At 36.5% G+C, this 18,008-nt stretch overlaps 3 protein-coding genes across 3 annotated transcripts; 1 reads left to right on the top strand and 2 right to left on the bottom strand.

Moving 5' to 3' along the window:
• Positions 1-3,351: 3,351 nt before the first annotated feature.
• LOC110800170 (uncharacterized) lies at positions 3,352-3,926 on the top strand. The gene is made up of 2 exons (XM_056829675.1): positions 3,352-3,730; positions 3,886-3,926. The coding sequence occupies exons 1-2, from the start codon at positions 3,352-3,354 to the stop codon at positions 3,924-3,926; spliced, it is 420 nt and encodes a 139-aa protein (XP_056685653.1).
• Positions 3,927-5,262: 1,336 nt separating this feature from the next.
• LOC110800171 (uncharacterized) lies at positions 5,263-6,390 on the bottom strand. Its single transcript, XM_022005459.2, has one exon. It carries the CDS (start codon positions 6,388-6,390, stop codon positions 5,263-5,265), a length of 1,128 nt encoding a protein of 375 aa, XP_021861151.2.
• A 78-nt stretch (positions 6,391-6,468) lies between these two features.
• Positions 6,469-17,573, bottom strand: LOC130461536 (uncharacterized). The gene is made up of 3 exons (XM_056829673.1): positions 17,114-17,573; positions 6,764-7,011; positions 6,469-6,705 (listed from the first exon to the last, which is right to left on the bottom strand). The coding sequence occupies exons 1-3, from the start codon at positions 17,571-17,573 to the stop codon at positions 6,469-6,471; spliced, it is 945 nt and encodes a 314-aa protein (XP_056685651.1).
• Between the last annotated feature and the right edge of the window lie 435 nt (positions 17,574-18,008).

Below are 18,008 nucleotides of genomic sequence, written 5' to 3'. Positions count from 1 at the left end.
AAGAACATAGGTTCGCGTATGGACGCAAAATATAGGAAATACAAACCGTTTTCTTAAAAGTAACAGGAAATAATTAAAAACTTAGTAGTAAGGTCCGTGACCATACTTGCCGGAACAATCAGACTATATGTCCCCCTCCTCTATGTCTCCCTCCTCCCTACACCTTACAAGATTGTAGGAAGGCCAGTAATTCTGTTCGCGCCTCCCTTTCTCCTTCGTTCCTCTTTTATCTTTTGGTTTGTTCCTTCCCTCATTCTCTGTTGTTGTTCGAACCAGAAACCTCAGTGAACTTGCTGCCGCCGAGCATCCTGCCGCCGCCAGCACAGCCCTGACCGCCGGCCACCACACGGTAGAACTCTCCTCCTTATTCTTTCTTTCCCTTTCGTTTTTCTTTTCCCTCTTACTTTTCGTGGCTGATGTTTTCTCATCCGCGCAGCCACCACCACCGTGTGCCGCCGTCCTTACTCGCAGCCACCCTTGCGACCACCTGCCGCTGCGACTCAGCCCGCCGGCCGCCCAAACCCTCCTCTTTACTTGGTTATTTCTTAAACCCAAAGTAAACTAAATATTTTGATTATATTTTGTTTATTTAATTTATTCTTTGATTTAATAAATTTATGATTTTTATGAGTTAATTAGAATTTCAAATTTATAAATTATGTTTAAATAATAGATTTAATTTTTATATTATATAAATACATTGAAATAATAACTTTTTGATTATCTAAAGTATGAATTTCAAAGTTTTAATAGTTGTAAATCATGGTAGGACGATTGTGGATTATTAAATTTATTGTTTCGATGTTCTAAGAACGTAGATTGGCCTTGGTGAAATTTTTAAATGAATTTATATTGATGAAAATTTAAAGTGCGATGTTTGCGAAAAGTTTTCAACGAATTTCAATCACTAATTCAATAATTATGATGCTAGGAAATCAAAAATTCAAGTTTTGATTTTGGGGGAGGTTCTAAATATGTCTAGGATGTATTTAGAATGCTTTATTATGTTTGCGAATGATTAGAAATTGATTGGGAATATTTGTTGGTTGTTTTAGGCGGAGAATTCTCTTTAGGCGACTTTTGAAAGTGTTAAAGTGGCCTATCAGTTTGTTTACACAAGGTACGTACATACCTGTGTGCTTGGAACGTGTGTTATTTGTTGAAACCATGTTGAAATTGTTGATGAACTTGGTTATGTTGGAATTACATGTTTAATATTGTTGGATGGACATGTTGAACATATATATTTCGTTGTGAGAATTATAACATGTTAGTATGGGTGATTGATGCAAGCATGTTGGTTGGGAACACTAGATTATTTTATATATATTGATTCAGGTCGATTGATCGTTGTTCCCTTTTAGCTTTTCACTACTTTATGAGGGCCGAGGACCTTGTTTAGTAAGTTGAAACCTTATACCCATATAGAGGGGTTGATTAGTATTAAAGGAAAGGTTGAATTAATTGGAATAAGTCTTGATTGATACCTCTGTGATCACTTACTTAATTTATAGATAAAAACAGTTGAGGATGATTGTTGATTTTATGACTTATGTGATTGTTGAGACATAACAAAGTTTTAATTTGTAAATCATATAAAGTGAAACTGAGTAGCAACAGCTTTAGACTGTGCACGTCTGAAGTGACGGACAATCAGGAGTTGGTGTCATAGGTCGCCTATGGCTTTTTCTGGGTCGGATTGATCACCGGTTCTATTTTAGTCAAAAGTTCCTCGATATCGCAGGTCATTGGGGTTACGGAGTCGCGCCCGTACCTCGTCTTCTTTAGTGAAGGCTTCTAGTAGACAACTCAGTCCATTGACTATTTCAATTAAAATAATGTTAATGATAGAAAGGTCTAGTTCAGTCAAATATAGTCTTAAAGTCAATATGCTTTGGTTATCCTTGCTTATGTTTTATTAGTATCATGTTAGGGTTGTTTGTTTAGTACAATCATGTTAGGATTATTATTGCTTTAGTATGTAGTACTCAGCTTTGCTGATTACGTGTTTTGTTTGTGTGTGTTGATCATGGCTATGCCTTATTGATCCTGTGATGACCCATTTTTGGTGAGCAGTCTCTAAGGATCAATAAGCGTTGCCCATCTACAGGTTTGAAGATGATGCATCATTGGGATCGGGATTAGAGAGCTTGTATTTAGTTTGTCTTGCTATGTGATTTGAGTTTTGTTAATTTGGACTTTAAACTTGTCGTACTATTTACATTTCCTTATTTTCGTTGATTGGTTTTGAGATTAAATCTGTAATCGATTATTTATAAACCTAAAGTTAGTTTTATATTTCGCGCTGCAAAATTCTGAATAAGCCGTTACGTTTTCACACGGGCGATAATACTTTGATAATTCTCCATAGTTATATTTATAAAAAGGGTTATTTTAGAAAAAGGAGAATTGTCGGGGTGTTACAAAGTGGTATTTTTGAGATAAAGGTTTTACTGACTTTTCGTATCTACTTTTTAAATTTTTAGGCGCCTAACTAACTAATTATTTACGTAAAAAGAATTTCGTTGAATTAAGCTGCAACTAGTAAATAAATTGAAAGTTATTATTTAGAAATGTTCGAATTTATTTTAAGTTCAATTCTTGTATTATGTGGTTTGAAATATTTTCTCGTTTATGTGAATTAAGTGTTTCCTTTTTTTTCGAAATTAATTAATATTTTCGGAATTTTAAAAAAAATTTATTTACTTGTTACTCTCTCCGTCCTGGATTAGTTGTTTCACTTTCCTTTTTCGTCCGTCCCAGATTAGTTATTACACTTCTAAATTAGGAATGACCCCATATTATATTGTCTCTCTCTTCCCACTAAAATTTTTTTTGTCCCTACACCCTCTCACATTCAATTAAAAAAATAACTCACTAACTCCTATCACATATACTTTTTCAATAAAATAATAATTGATAACCAAACAACCACTTATCACCTAAAACTTTGTGCAAAAGTAAGTGTAACAACTAATCTGGGACGGAGGTAGTAATTGTTTATTCGTTTCTTAATTATTCGTTTAATAATTATTCGTTTAATAATTGTTCGTTTAATGAAATTATTTGTTACAAATCATTCTTGTTTTATTCTTTAAATGCTTCAAGGTTTGACCTATTATGATAATTTTGAGAGACGGGTTGTGTAGCAAAGGGCATATAGAATAGAAGCATTACGTTTGCTTTATGTCAACATGATTGTATTTTCTCTGCCTGCTAATTGTTTATGTCTTTCCTATGCCTTGCGATTGCTATTTATTCTTACTTATTTTGTATTATGGGATCGTACGGTAAGTAAGAGTACTAATTACTAACATAAAAACTATGTTTAATTGTTATAGATCACTAATCATGTCTGACATAGAAGAAAATAGAGTAGGGAGCAACTCTAACCCCATTGTTCTGAGCGATGATGAACATGAAATGGATTACGAGTCTGACATTAATAGTTATACCAGCTACGAACTTATTCTGCGTCAAGTTTTAAGAGCAGGAGAACCTGATAGTGATGATGAAGCCCTTTGTGAGTTTGATCGTGCTAGAGGGCAAACTAGGGTCGATATTTATCAAGCTGTTTTGAGACCTGGTAGTGATTCTGAGCCTGAGCCTGAGCTTGAGTTTGAGTTTGAGCCTGAACCTAAGCCCGAGCGTGAGCCTGAGCCTGTGCCTGAGCCTAAGCCCGAGCTCGAGCCCGAGCCTGGGCCAGAGGAAGATAATCATCAACCTCAAGGTCCACGAAGATCCTCATGGCCAAGAAAGCAAGCTTATTATTTTGATATGGATGATTATGATGAACTTAAATACGAGTTATTCACCCTAGAAGGTTATAGCGAATCAAAGGACAAGTCTGATGATGTCTCCCTCTAGCTTTTTTTACATATTTAGTTGTGTTTGAGGATATTGTTGGACAATTCGCCCAACCATAGTTTATGTTTATATCATAGAACCTTTCATTTTATTTTGAGGACATGTGTGTTAATATTTAGGATTGTTATTGACATTCTTTTGAGGAATAAAAGTTAGATTATTGATTATCCAAAGGATCAAAGTTTATTATGGGCACGCAAGGGGAATTTTTTCTTCTTTTATTCTACCTTATTATTCGTGATGATTGAAGTTATTCTTTGTTTCTCAGTTGAATGTCCTGTATGCGAATATTATTCGTAAATGATTGTTCATTTTATGTGAATTCTGGATGTTGGTGTGATATTACATTGCTAGAGGATATTATAAGTAAAGTTTAGAACCTGAATTAGAGTATATTAATTTCAGGTCGCGCTCTAGGATGACCAACGATAACGACCTAGCTGCTGCTATTCGCATATTGGCGGAAAGATTAACCTAGGAAAGAACTGAGCGCCCTGATTCTGCAGGGGACATGTTTGAAAGGCTTGCGAAAGTTAAGCTACATACTTTAAGGGGCAAGCAGACCCGACCTTCCTTGAAAACTGGATCAGGGAGTTTGAAAAACTATTTGGGGCGGTAAAGTGTCCTGAGAATATGAAAGTAGGCGAAGCTGTCCTTTACCTGAAAGATGAGGACGACCTTTGGTGGAGGGAAAATGGAACTAGACTAAGTGCTGCTGAGGGGTTCAATTGGGACTCATTTATTGTTTTTTTTTTGACAAGTAAGAGAGGATTTTATATATTAATCAACAACTATTACAAACTAAGCCAAACTAAAGAGAGACAAACCTTCTAGGAAGGACTCCCTCCACTTTAGCAGGCAAACCAAGGCTCAAAAGAGCAACAACCAATACTATTATAGGGAATACAGCCAATCCCTATCTCTAGCACTCACTTTCTTACCTAGGAAACTCTTAATTCTATGTCTAACATCAAACTAAATACAACTTACACTACTATCCAAAGATGGGACCTTAGCTTCCCAAATAGCTGAATTTCTTGCCTTCCAGATCTGATATACCACTCCTGCAACAGCAGCATAGCAAACTTTCCTCCTAAAACCACCCACACAGTACCTATGAGCCCATTTGAGGATCATAAAAAAGCTTGTTCTGTGAGTGTTGAAACCCAACCAGTGAAGAACTTCCCTACAAGCAGTTTTAAAGAAATAGCTATTATAGCCATCCATACCAGGAGCCGTGTGGTTAGGAATTGAGAATAAAGCCTTCTTCACATCTTCCATTGAAAAAGTACAATCCAGCAAGGATTTCTGAGACTCACTAAGCTTTGGCCCTCTATTAATAATCACATGATTAACATGAGTTCTTTGTTCCATTTGAGTGCAGAACAAGTCAGACTAGAACCGAGTGAAGGCATCTTTCACCCCTTCTATTGTTGTAACCCTGTCACCTTGCATGTTTTGAATTGAGTGAATTGTATTGTGTCTTCTTCTCTGCTTGATACTCTGGTGAAAAAATCTAGTGTTCTCATCCCCCTGAACCAGCCAATTAATCTTGGCTGTCTGATGGGGATAGGAAATATAGGCATTGTGAGCCTGTTTATAATCTGTTGCAGCTAACTTTTCAGCATCAGCCAAGCTTCCATCATTTGGGGTGGCATGTAATCTAGCTTGGATTTGTAGTAAGTTAGAGTAGAGTCTGGTGTTTTCAGCTTCAACATTACTAACACCCTCCTTGTTCATTTGTTTCAGGTCTGTCTTTAACCACTTGAGTCTCTGTAAAATTCTGTACATGGTACATCCAAACACAGGTTTCTCCCAGTTGGTTTGTACAATTTCCATAAAGTTCTCAGCATTAGCCCACATATTAAAGAATCTGAAAGGCCTCTTTAATTTATCATTTTTGTGAAAGCAAAGCAGCATAGGGCTATGATCAAACTCACCTTCAGGGAGGTAGTTTGCTTCTGCAGTAGGGAAAAGGTCCAACCAGCTAGCATTGGCCAAAACTCTATCAATTCTTGAAAAGACTCTTGCCTCCCCTTCTTTCTTATTGTTCCAAGTGTATTTTCTTCCAACTGTCTTAATGGTGGTGAGGTTGCAGTGGAACATACAATTCCTCATGGCCTGAATATCTCCAAGCCTAACAGGGCGACCAATTCTATCTTCAATCTCCATTAAAGCATTAAAGTCTCCCATAATAACCCATGGCTGACTGCAGTTATCAGCAATGTGAGAGAGAGAATTCCAGAGGGGCAATCTCTCATTTTTCCCATTCATCCCATAGATGAAGGTGCTCTGAAAACTGACACCAGTGCTTTTTGGTTTGATCACACTATGAATGTGTTGGCTACTCATAGACACTATGTCTACATCAAAAGTAGAAGGATCCCAAGCCAGGATTATTCTACCTACAGAGGAACAGCTAAGGTTGGTAGTGAAATTCCACCCTGGACAAATACTGAGGTACAAGTCACCCATTTTTGGTGCCTTGACCTTTGTTTCAAGGAGACAGAACAGTTTAGCCATGTGAGAATGAACAAACCTTCCCACCTCAGATTGTTTGGCTCTTCTATTCAGTCCCCTCACATTCCAGAAAAAAGGATATTATCCATTAGACCCAGGGGCAATCAACCCCTGATCTAACAAACCATCCCTAAACACCTCAGTGTCAGAGTCTACCTCACCATCATTATCATCATTGAGCCCCAGTGTCTGAAATCTATTCCTTGTGTTAACTGGTTTCAGTTGCTGGTAGTGTTGCCTGCCGAAAGATGTTGCCTTCACAAACCCTTCTGTATCAAGAGTGGTGATCACTTGTTCATTGGCTTTCTCTTCTATCACCTGTGTTCTTTGAACAGCTTTGTGTTTCCACACTTTTTTTTACAGGCTTGATCATCACCTTAGTGGCCTTGTTCTGCTTTGGGTTGTTCTTAGAACAGGCATGGCTAGCATTCCCAATCCCCCTGCAGTGGGTGCACTCAATGGGAAGCCATTCATATTCCACACTTTTCTCCATTAGTGCCCCTTTCTCATTCACAAACTGAATGATTCTAGGGTAGTGTTGACCAATTGTGACTTCAACTAGAATCTTTGCAAACATTAGCTTATCCCTATTCTTAGTTGCTTGATCAACTCTAATGGCTTGTCCTGTTAGGTTATGATACATATGAACAACATAAATCATGCGGAAAAACCTTAATGCCAGGATACATATTAATTGCACATAATCAGTTAGCATAATTTAGATGCATACACTTTGTAGCGTGCCCTCCCTAGCTGCGCCCGAACCGAACAAGAACAAGTCTTTAGGACTCCAAGTGTCGTCCCTCCGTAGATAGTCCACAGCACGTCCGGATCCGCCTTAAGATTGACCAACTAGAATCGCCCTTAAGGTACTATTATTTTCGGCTAGATGGGCAAGGTTTATGGCTGATTTTTCTGCTTAAAAATCCTAGATTTTAATATTTGAATACTTGTTAAACTCGTCTATAAATTTGTGACCCTAGGCACATATTTATAGAATCATGGAAAAGGATTCCGAATCCTATTAAAATACTAAATTAATTAATTAGAATCCCTTTAGAACTCTATTTAATTAATTTCTATCTTCTAGGATTAGGATTTAATCATAGCACGGATTCTAATAGCTTTAGGATTCGTATAGCACGCACACGAGCACGAGCACGAGCACCGCACAGCCTGCGCGCATGCCTCGCGGCCCACGCGAACTGCACGACGCCTGGCTCATTGCTCGCAGCCCTCTAACTCCGCGCGCGTCACGCCTTGCTGGGCCTCGCCTTGCGCTGGGCCTGGCAAGGCTTCGGCGTGTGGTTTGATGCGTATGGCTTGCTGGGCGAGGGCCTGGCTTCGTGCTAGGCCTTCGTCTAGCAAGTCTCGTCCGATGCTAATTCGTACGATACGCTTCCGATTAAATTCCCGATTCCAAAATTCATTTCCGATACGAACAATATTTAACATTTCCGATTCCGGAATTAATTTTCGTTTCGAACAAATATTTGATATTTCCGTTTCCGGAATTATTTTCCGATTCCGATAATATTTCCGATTCTGACAATATTTCCGTTTCCGACAATATTTCGATTCCGGCAATATTTCCATTTCCGATAATATTTTCCGATACGTACCATGTTTCCGTTTCCGGCAACATCTATGACTTGGATAATATTTATATTTCCGATACGATCCATATTTCCGTTTCCGGCAATATCATCGTTTTCGGAGTATTCATTTACTTGCCTTTGACGATCTTAGCTCCCACTGAAACCAAGATCCGTCTATTCCGAATATCCATAGATGGAGTATTTAATGCCATTAAATACTTGATCCGTTTACGTACTATTTGTGTGACCCTACGGGTTCAGTCAAGAGTAAGCTGTGGATTAATATCATTAATTTCACTTGAACTGAAGCGACCTCTAGCTAGGCATTCAGCTCACTGGATCTCACTAAATTATTAACTTGTTAATTAATACTGAACCGCATTTATTAGACTTAACATTAAATGCATACTTGGACCAAGGGCATTATTTCCTTCAGTCTCCCACTTGTCCTTAGGGACAAGTGTGCATTTCCTAATTCCTTTGTTGCTCGATGCTTGCTCTTGAACATAAGGTAAGAGTTGTCATCCTTATTATGTCCAGAGGTGTTTCTCGGTTTCAGAGTTCAACTGATCAAATAAACAGATAATCATAGCCTATGATTCATCTGAGCACGTCCATGCATTTTACAGTTTCTAGCTCTCAGAGTGGCCTTGTACAACTTTCAGCATCTCATCCCAATTTATGGGAGGACAATCCCAATCTTGCGATCTTGAGATTAGACATCGTTTGATAGGTGATTACCTGAGCGTTGCCTTTATAGCCTCCTTTTACGGTGCGACGATTGACAACGTCAAAGTAAGCAGTTCTCAAACAAGTAATCTCAAATCGCTCAGGTATTGAGGATTAGTGTCTAATAATTTTAATGAAATTTACTTATGACAGATTTTCATCTCTTACAATAATGTTTCATAGGTCTGTCCGATACTAGTCTTCCCAAAGTAAGTATCTAAAATGATTACGACATTGCCATGTCCACATAGTTCAAGAAACAGAACTACTAGTCATCTTGCATTCTAGTCGTCTAACGTTTTCTATGCGTCCATCTTTATAGAAAACTCCGACCAGGGACCATTTTCAACTTTTGACATTCAAGTTCACTTGATAGACATTTCTTAGTCACAGGACTGGTCCTGACAGTCTATCTTGAATATATCGTCAATTTGAAGGGACTCATCATTTAATACTAAACCAAGATTAAATGGAATATGAAAATTCATTTCATATATGATAAATGTTCAACCCCAATGTTTTACAACCAAGGGCCTCTAACCCATCTTAAAAACAGTTCATGGAATTCAAATCTATGCTTGATTTCCAGTGCCACAATGTGAGTGTTGTTTTTCACTTATTGCATAGGTTTAGTTATCACGCTTTGCCAATCTTAATATACTTTTCATCGAAAGTTCTTCGAGATAGGATGATAAGATCTTTTGAGTTTGTTTATTATGTGATCTAGTCTTTCTTACTTCGATAGTGGTTCTACGCATTTTGCAATGAAGAACCATCAAGTCAGCAGACATGTGATCCACCCAAGTTCAGGGAAGAACTCTTTAACATAAACAACCCTGTTTTATTGCTTCTTAGGCAATAAGTACTTTTACTTCAACTGTATAGGTTGCTAGTGATGCTTTGGTTGGATTTACTTATCCAGGCAGTTCACAGATATGTGGAAGACTTTCTAGCTGTATCTTAGAACATAGAAATTAATATTTAATTTCCCACACAACAACTCATGGTCTCCAATCCATGTTGCCATTTCAAAACACGATGCTCTATAGCTCGTCCTTGCCAATGGTTAACTCCAAAGGGTCTTGCTTGATCCTTTGCCAGTGTTTATGTGTGTAGCATCAACTATTTAGCATATCTTTATTTTCTTGAATCAAGAACTATTCCTATGTAGCTTTTCAAGTACCATAAGTTTTTCTTGATCTCAATCTAGTTGATCTTCACTTAGATCAATAGAGATTGGTATATGTTCGTTATGCCTAAAGCCATACGATACATTTTTGGCGATCCTCATATTATATCATACATGATAAATTCTTTTGAATTATTCTCAATTGAATTCTATTCATGTAACTTTAGCTCATTCAATTTTAGCAGATACTGAATCCAGCTAAATTCTTTGACATATAATATAGGTTTAAGAATCTCACTTAGACTCTTTGATGTTTAACTTAGTAAATGCTTATACATAGTTCAAACATCCTTTACTTAGATTTATTCATATGGGTCGAATATCTCCAATGGAGTCTTTCGTGTTTGATTTAGTAAATTCCATTACTTAATCTAAAACAATATTATAGGATCTTTGCAACCAGATCTTAATACCCATTATGTACTAAGTTTCGCCATGGTCCATCATTGATGAATAATTTCAAATCTAAGTCATTAGCATTTGAATGTTATTTCATAATAGAGAGATATGTGTGTGATACACATAGGACCAATTAAGTTTTATGTACTCCCACTAAACTTCTTATATATCTATAAGAATCATGTACATTTTATGAAACTAAAATACTTATTAGCTTCACTAAAATGTAGTTCTAATTCCCAATTGCTTGCTTAAATCTGTACTTGGATTTTATAAGCTAGCTTCCTTTTTAAGAATTATTTGGATCCATAAATTCTATGACATGCCATGTACATAGTTTATTCCAACATTTGATTGAGGAATACGTTTTGTCATCCAATTGCTATATGTACCAATATGCAATCATTGCTTGAATTATAGACTTGAGCATTATGATTATGCATGATGTTTCAACACAATCCATGTCATGAATTTGCGTGTAACCTTTAGCAACTAATCTAGTTTTGTGTGTGAACACAATTCAATGTTTGATGGTTTTTATCCTTAAAACCAATTTGCAACCAATAGGTGTTTAATTTATTCTTGCAAATCAACAAAATTTCAATTTTGTCATCAAAACATTAAGTATGTTTTATGGCCTTTAACCGTCTAAAACATTGAGTCTATATATGGCCTCTAACCATTTTAGGGAATCTATATTTCGTCATAGCTTTCTTATGAGTCACAAACTCATTAATGTAAGTTGTAGGTTTCTACACTATCTAATAGAAGAATTGCATAGTGACCTGAACTCCATGTTTCTTCACCATCTAATAGAAGAATCTCATAGTTTCAGTGACTTGAACTCTACGCCTACTAGGGTATAGAACATCAAACGATAGAATATCAACAGACACTTGAAAGTTCGTTGAATATTCTGTTCTCCTTGAAGCACTTGTAAAGTCTTCTAAGAGATGTCTATTCTTTAAAGCCACTTCTAAAGTCCTTAAAGAATACGTGTTTGGATTTTCTAAAGAACTCCGAAAAAGCCTCCGGAATGTCCGTTTATGTTTGTTGTTCGCCTCGAAGACTTTCGAGGTCTATTTTCTCCCACTTGTCATTTTGGAAACGAATCTCCAAAAGGACATTATTTCGAGCAAACAAACATTATGTTCTCAAAAATTCGTGGTAGAAACAATACCCTTGTGTCTCATTTGAATAAATCACAATGAAACATATATCTATACTTGGGCCTTAGTTTGTTGAATAACAAACACTAAGCTCCCACTGAGTTTAGCAACTCTTTAGATATATATTATTGAAAAGATATTCTGAAATTACTTTTCAATAGCTTTGACGAATTTGGTTTAGTTTGGTGGTAGTTGAGCATTTTGTTTTAGAGATTATAGGAAAAGTCTTTATGATTCATCATTGATCGAATCAAGTACTAATTGACTTCGATCATTCCAACTTAGATATGCCATATCTTATGGAGCTAGGTCGTGAAATTACAACAGACAATCATTGATGATCATTTTTGGTCTCAAGTAATCATCAACATGATCTATCCTAGATCTTTATGATTTCTTGCCATGTAGATTTTATACTTCTGAATCATTGAACTAGCCAAACAGATTCAAACTTATATCACTTTGAGTAATAAACCAATATTTACTCAAATTTAGGTGAAATAATAAAGTCATAAAATCTCTCTTTAGCTTTGAACTCTATTGTCTAGGCGTTCTAACAATAGTTCATATCTTTTGTTACTTTCAACAAGTAAGACTAACTTGCCTTGAATGATCTAGAAATCAATCAACTTTCAAAAGTCCATCAAAATAGAGCTTTTGAATGTTAACTTGTTGACATGGTCTAAGTAACAACGCCAAAGATTAGTGGAACTCAAATCAAGAGATTGATTTGAACCTAGTAAAGTTTTTATTGTTAAAGAGTTGTTTGTTTTAATCAAGCATATTGACTCAACCCGTAATTGACCATTTCATTCAAATAAACAAACAAACATTGTTTTGTTTTTCTTGAATGTGAGTCTTTCTGTGTTTGAAGCAGAAATTTAGGTATGCTGATTATGGAACAAAATAGCCATTAAGTTCCGGCCTTTGAAAGGACTTAAAACAAACTAGATGACCCTACAACTAATGTAGCATTGTCATGCTTCATTTCCCACTTGTAGGTCATTAGTGTAGCCTAGCTTCCATTGTTTGAGTTATTACCGAAGTAAGAACCTCAAGCGGTATAAGATACCAAGGAAGTTTGATTGCTAGGTCACTTCTCTTTAAACATAAACTTATAGGTAGAAACGGAATCGTAAATTCCATTCATTTATTCCTTGTTTTCCTATTTCTTGTACCCTTTCTAATAGCCTTAAGAATTAAATTCTTTAGTGTTGACTTTTATACTTTGTTTAGACATGTCCAATGTCACTTAAACAAAGTTCTTACCGCTCCATTTATGTTGAATCTTTTCAACTAGATGATCTTACCAGAAGCTTCTAAAGTTCTCTAAGCATCGATCTATTCGAATGTCTAGTGACTAGACTCATTCGAGAATTAAATGGACAAAGATATTAGGTTGCTAACCATTGGTAAAGCTGAGCGTTTAAACTCAATGCTTTATTATCTCAAAACTACATTGTATTTTGAATTCACAAGCATCAATCGGTTTGCCATTCGACTTCGATACTCGAAAACAACCATAAAGTCGCTAAAAGAAACGTACATTTTAATCGCTCATTCTCTCATTTCCGTGAATCGTTCTTGGATTCACTACCAATCGGGGAAATTTACTGTTACCTTTCTAAAAGGGTTTACTGCAGTGCAAGATATTTAATTATAAACAATAATTAAAACATACATTGAAGCATGCAAAGTCTAAACATTTATCATGATTAATAACTTGAAAATTAAAGCAATCATGAAATTTAAACAAGTCATTAGCATTTTATTCAAGATCCTAAAATCATTGAAGAATTAAGCACATTATGTATTTTGACTCAATTCTAAAATATTTTAGGTAAGCAAAAGCCTTTTGCTAATAGTCTAGAAACTACTCTTGGTTGATAGGTACGTCTAAGAGCTTATTAGGTAAACCTATCGAATTTGCCACGACATATAAGGACTCCTTACTTATATCGTTGAGTTTCACCAAAACTAACATGTACTCACAATTATTTGTGTACCTTACCCCTTTAGAATCAATAAGTAACACCTCGCTATGGCGGAAAACTATTACTAAGATTGATGTAAAGGTTATCCAAGTAAGTGTTATTTTGGCATGGCACCTTTTAACTCAATTTTTAAGTTTGGAACTTAAGGCTCTTACTATGTTGGTTAGATTTTAAGTGAACTAAAATCCTTAATCATGCAACATAATCAAGCCACAATCTCATGCATAATAAAGACATATTTAAAAGAATAAATAACTTAAATCATGCATAAGATAAATGTGATCTAGTATGGCCCGACTTCATCTTGAAGCTTCACCTTCAAAGTCCGTCTTGAAAATGGATTGGAAACTCCGTCTTGAATTTCACCGTGGGAGGCGCCATTTTCTTCAAATAGGATCAGCTATAATTAAACTAATTACAACTATTTGATGGTACGCAGACCATATTTGAATTGAAAAACAAACTTTGGTGCATTAGACCAATTACATTCAAATTAATGGTACGCAGACCATATTTTATATCCTATTTGGGCCATACTAGTCACTTCATAACCTGCAACAGTACATATACAATATATACCATTCACCCATTCATTATCATGAATGGCCCACATAGCTGGTTAGTACAATACATTGTTATGCATCACATAAATATTTGCAGCAATTAATCAAGGGCACCAATATTCTACCAATTATTCAGTCCTTATTAATTCGAATCAAGTTGTTTAACCTTAAAGGATTTGTAGACCTAATCAAGAGTTTATGACTAAAGGCTCCCACTTAAACCAATAACTTTATATGCTTTACTATTTTTAAACATAAAAATGTATTTCTAGTCTAACCGGAAACATACAAGTTTAATTAAAATTTAAAGCTCATATAAAATTATTTAATTTATTTAATTTATTTTTCAGTTGAATTAAATGAATTTAAATTAATTCAAGGTTTAATTTTAGTAAAATAATTAGTATAAATTAAAATTTATAATAATTATAATATTCAAAAGTAAAATCCGAGAAAACAATTTAAATTATTAATTTTAAAATTAATTAAAATTATTTTCGAACTGAAAAATTAAAATTAAAACGAAACGTATCAATTGTTTGCAAGACGAGGCACTTGGGCTTGCGCCCAAGCCCCATCGAGCTACAAGGCCCCATGCCCCGTGCCATTGATCGTTGCACACGGCTTGCACAGCCACACCGCACACACGTCCATTTGCCACGCACACACGCAGCCTTGCGGGCTACGGTGCGCGCAGCTTCGTGCTGTGTCGTGGCTGCCTACCCCGTGGCGGGCCTGGTGCGTCGTGGCGCAGCACATCGCTGCCCACACGCATCTTGCTCGTCGCATGTGTTTCCCATTGCCCTCGCCCATCGCCCAGCATGCACGCCTAGGCTTCAAGCCTTGCGTGCCGCCTAGCTTGTTGCTCGCTGCATTCGTACCGCACGGGCGACGAGCTCCCTTGCTCGTCGTCGCGTGCCCGCACTATACAACACCCTTTAAGGGTAACACGTAGCTTCCATTTCTTTGTGCATGCAACATTTATGAGCGTATTTTATAAAAATTAAAAACTTTTAATTCAAAATTAATGACAAATTAAAAAATCATATTAATTTCATAATTTTAGGGCTAAAAATCGAAAATTTATTAATCAATTAATTTCCGATTAACATGGATTCAAATCTAGGTCATAAAAATTTAAAATTTATCACAAATTAACAATTTTTATGGTGGTTTTTAATCATGGATACCTAATTAAATTGTCAATTAATTATGAAAATCAAATCAAATTCTAAATTATTCGAATTTCAACAAATTAATCACAATTACAAATTAGGTTGTATAATTAACAAGCTTAGGCATTCAAAATTGTTAAACATATACAGTAGGTCAATAAAAAATTCAAGATTTATCAACAAGAATCGCAAATATTCAATTTAACATCTTAAATTTACAAACTTTTGCGTTCGAAATCCTAAAACCTCCGAAAAGTCATAGTTAAGCTTCGAATTTGGGAATTCTGGGTCAAAATTTTAGAATGCCTTTTACATGCGGAATTGACACAGAAATCACTCGATTTGGTTGAGTAACGAATAAACTGCCGAAAAACTGCGTACATATAATTAAATAAACGCAATTTGCAATTAATTAACAATTACGAAAATTAATCACCCCTATTAATTCTTTGCAAATTTGTAAAATTAACCATGTTAAGCAATTTAGATTATGAAAATAATAAGAGGCTCGTGATACCACTGTTAGGTTATGATACATATGAACAACATAAATCATGCGGAAAAACCTTAGTGCCAGGATACATATTAATTGCACATAATCAGTTAGCATAATTTAGATGCATACACTTTGTAGCGTGCCCTCCCTAGCTGCGCCCGAACCGAACAAGAACAAGTCTTTAGGACTCCAAGTGTCTTCCCTCCGTAGATAGTCCACAGCACGTCCGGATCCGCCTTAAGATTGACCAACTAGAATCGCCCTTAAGGTACTATTATTTTCGGCTAGATGGGCAAGGTTTATGGCTGATTTTTCTGCTTAAAAATCCTAGCTTTTAATATTTGAATACTTGTTAAACTCGTCTATAAATTTGTGACCCTAGGCACATATTTATAGAATCATGGAAAAGGATTCCGAATCCTATTCGAATACTAAATTAATTAATTAGAATCCCTTTAGAACTCTATTTAATTAATTTCTATCTTCTAGGATTAGGATTTAATCATAGCACGAATTCTGATAGCTTTAGGATTCGTATAGCACGCACACGAGCACGAGCACGAGCACCGCACATCCCGCGCGCATGCCTCGCGGCCCACGCGAACTGCACGACGCCTGGCTCATTGCTCGCAGCCCTCTAAATCCGCGCGCGCGCCACGCCTTGCTGGGCCTGGCCTTGCGCTGGGCCTGGCGAGGCTTCGGCATGTGGTTTGATGCGTATGGCTTGCTGGGCGAGGGCCTGGCTTCGTGCTAGGCCTTCGTTTAGCAAGTCTCGTCCGATGCTAATTCGTACGATACGCTTCCGATTAAATTCCCGATTCCGGAATTCATTTCCGATACGAACAATATTTAACATTTCCGATTCCGGAATTAATTTCCGTTTCGAACAAATATTTGATATTTCCGTTTCCGGAATTATTTTCCGATTCCGATAATATTTCCGATTCTGACAATATTTCCGTTTCCGACAATATTTCGATTCCGGCAATATTTCCATTTCCGATAATATTTTCCGATACGTACCATGTTTCCGTTTTCGGCAACATCTACGACTTGGATAATATTTATATTTCCGATACGATCCATATTTCCGTTTCCGGCAATATCATCGTTTCCGGAGTATTCATTTACTTGCCTTTGACGATCTTAGCTCCGACTGAAACCAAGATCCGTCTATTCCGAATATCCATAGATGGAGTATTTAATGCCATTAAATACTTGATCCATTTACGTACTATTTGTGTGGCCCTACGGGTTCAGTCTAGAGTAAGTTGTGGATTAATATCATTAATTCCACTTGAACTGAAGCGGCCTCTAGCTAGGCATTCAGCTCACTTGATCTCAGTGAATTATTAACTTGTTAATCAATACTGAACCGCATTTATTAGATTTAACATTAAGTGCATACTTGGACCAAAGGAAATATTTCCTTCATGTCCAACTTGTCCTGCAATTTTAAACAAGCTCTTCTCTCCCCAATATTTCACCTCAAGTCCAGGCAGCTTAATCCACACAGGAACCTGTTTGATTGGGTCTTTAGCATAGTTAATCTCTTCAAACCATGGTTTGATGATCAATGGTTTGGAGTCAAAAAACTGAGTACCACCATTGATCACCTTCTGGCAGTTTTCCATAGTGGCAAATCTAATGAGAAGAAGCCCCTTCCCCACCATTGCTACTTTGTCTACTCCCAGTTTCCCCCAAATTCGATGAACATAACCCTCCATGACATGTTGGGGAGGGTTAGCCCCCAACACATAGCAAACAATTGCTGATTTCCAGAAAGTAATTTCATCCTCAATATCATCCAGTTCAATAATTACAGGGGGAATTAGATTCTCATTATCAGGTGTAATCTCAACAGCAGGAAACATATTAGTTGCAGTATTTTGTTCAATTGTTTTTGCAGGCAAACTAGAGGTGTTCGCGCCAATTCTCACATTTGAATGAAAAAGGGTACGAGCATCATTACCCGATTGAAGACCATTAATCCATTCATTAAAATCATTTCAAACCTGTGATAGTTGTTGTAGAGCAACCAGTGATGATTTTGGAGTAAGAATTTCATGTTCCTCGAAAATTAGATCATCTGGGTCTACAATTGATTTTCCAGAAATTTCGTCATCCTCCACCATTGATGGAGCTTGGTGGTTCTTTGCAGTTGCTCGAGTGTGTGGTTTAGGAATCGCACCTTCATCCTGTTTCTTCGACTTCTTTCCAGAAGATTTGGGCTGAGTTTTTCGAGGTCTTCCCATGATGACGAATGAGGTGATTGCCTCTTCGAAACCTCTCAAACGCTTTTTGACTCA

This window comes from Spinacia oleracea, chromosome 5, assembly GCF_020520425.1.
Source record: "Spinacia oleracea cultivar Varoflay chromosome 5, BTI_SOV_V1, whole genome shotgun sequence".
NCBI lineage: Eukaryota > Viridiplantae > Streptophyta > Magnoliopsida > Caryophyllales > Amaranthaceae > Spinacia > Spinacia oleracea.
The sequence above is the reverse complement of the archived record's forward strand: the minus strand, read 5'-3'. Positions and strand labels throughout refer to the sequence as shown.

Bases quoted from the DNA above. Each gene is read 5' to 3' on its own strand.
- LOC110800170 (XM_056829675.1), top strand. From the start codon at position 3,352: ATGTCTGACATAGAAGAAAATAGAGTAGGGAGCAACTCTAACCCCATT. The intron at 3,731-3,885 runs GTCCACGAAGAT...TTACATATTTAG, and splicing joins AGATAATCATCAACCTCAAG to TTGTGTTTGAGGATATTGTT.
- LOC130461536 (XM_056829673.1), bottom strand. From the start codon at position 17,573: ATGTTTCCTGCTGTTGAGATTACACCTGATAATGAGAATCTAATTCCC. The intron at 7,012-17,113 runs GTCCAAGTATGC...ATAACCTAACAG, and splicing joins TGAAGGAAATATTTCCTTTG to GACAAGCCATTAGAGTTGAT. The intron at 6,706-6,763 runs GTGATGATCAAG...CAAAGAACACAG, and splicing joins AGCAGAACAAGGCCACTAAG to GTGATAGAAGAGAAAGCCAA.
- LOC110800171 (XM_022005459.2), bottom strand. From the start codon at position 6,390: ATGGCTAAACTGTTCTGTCTCCTTGAAACAAAGGTCAAGGCACCAAAA.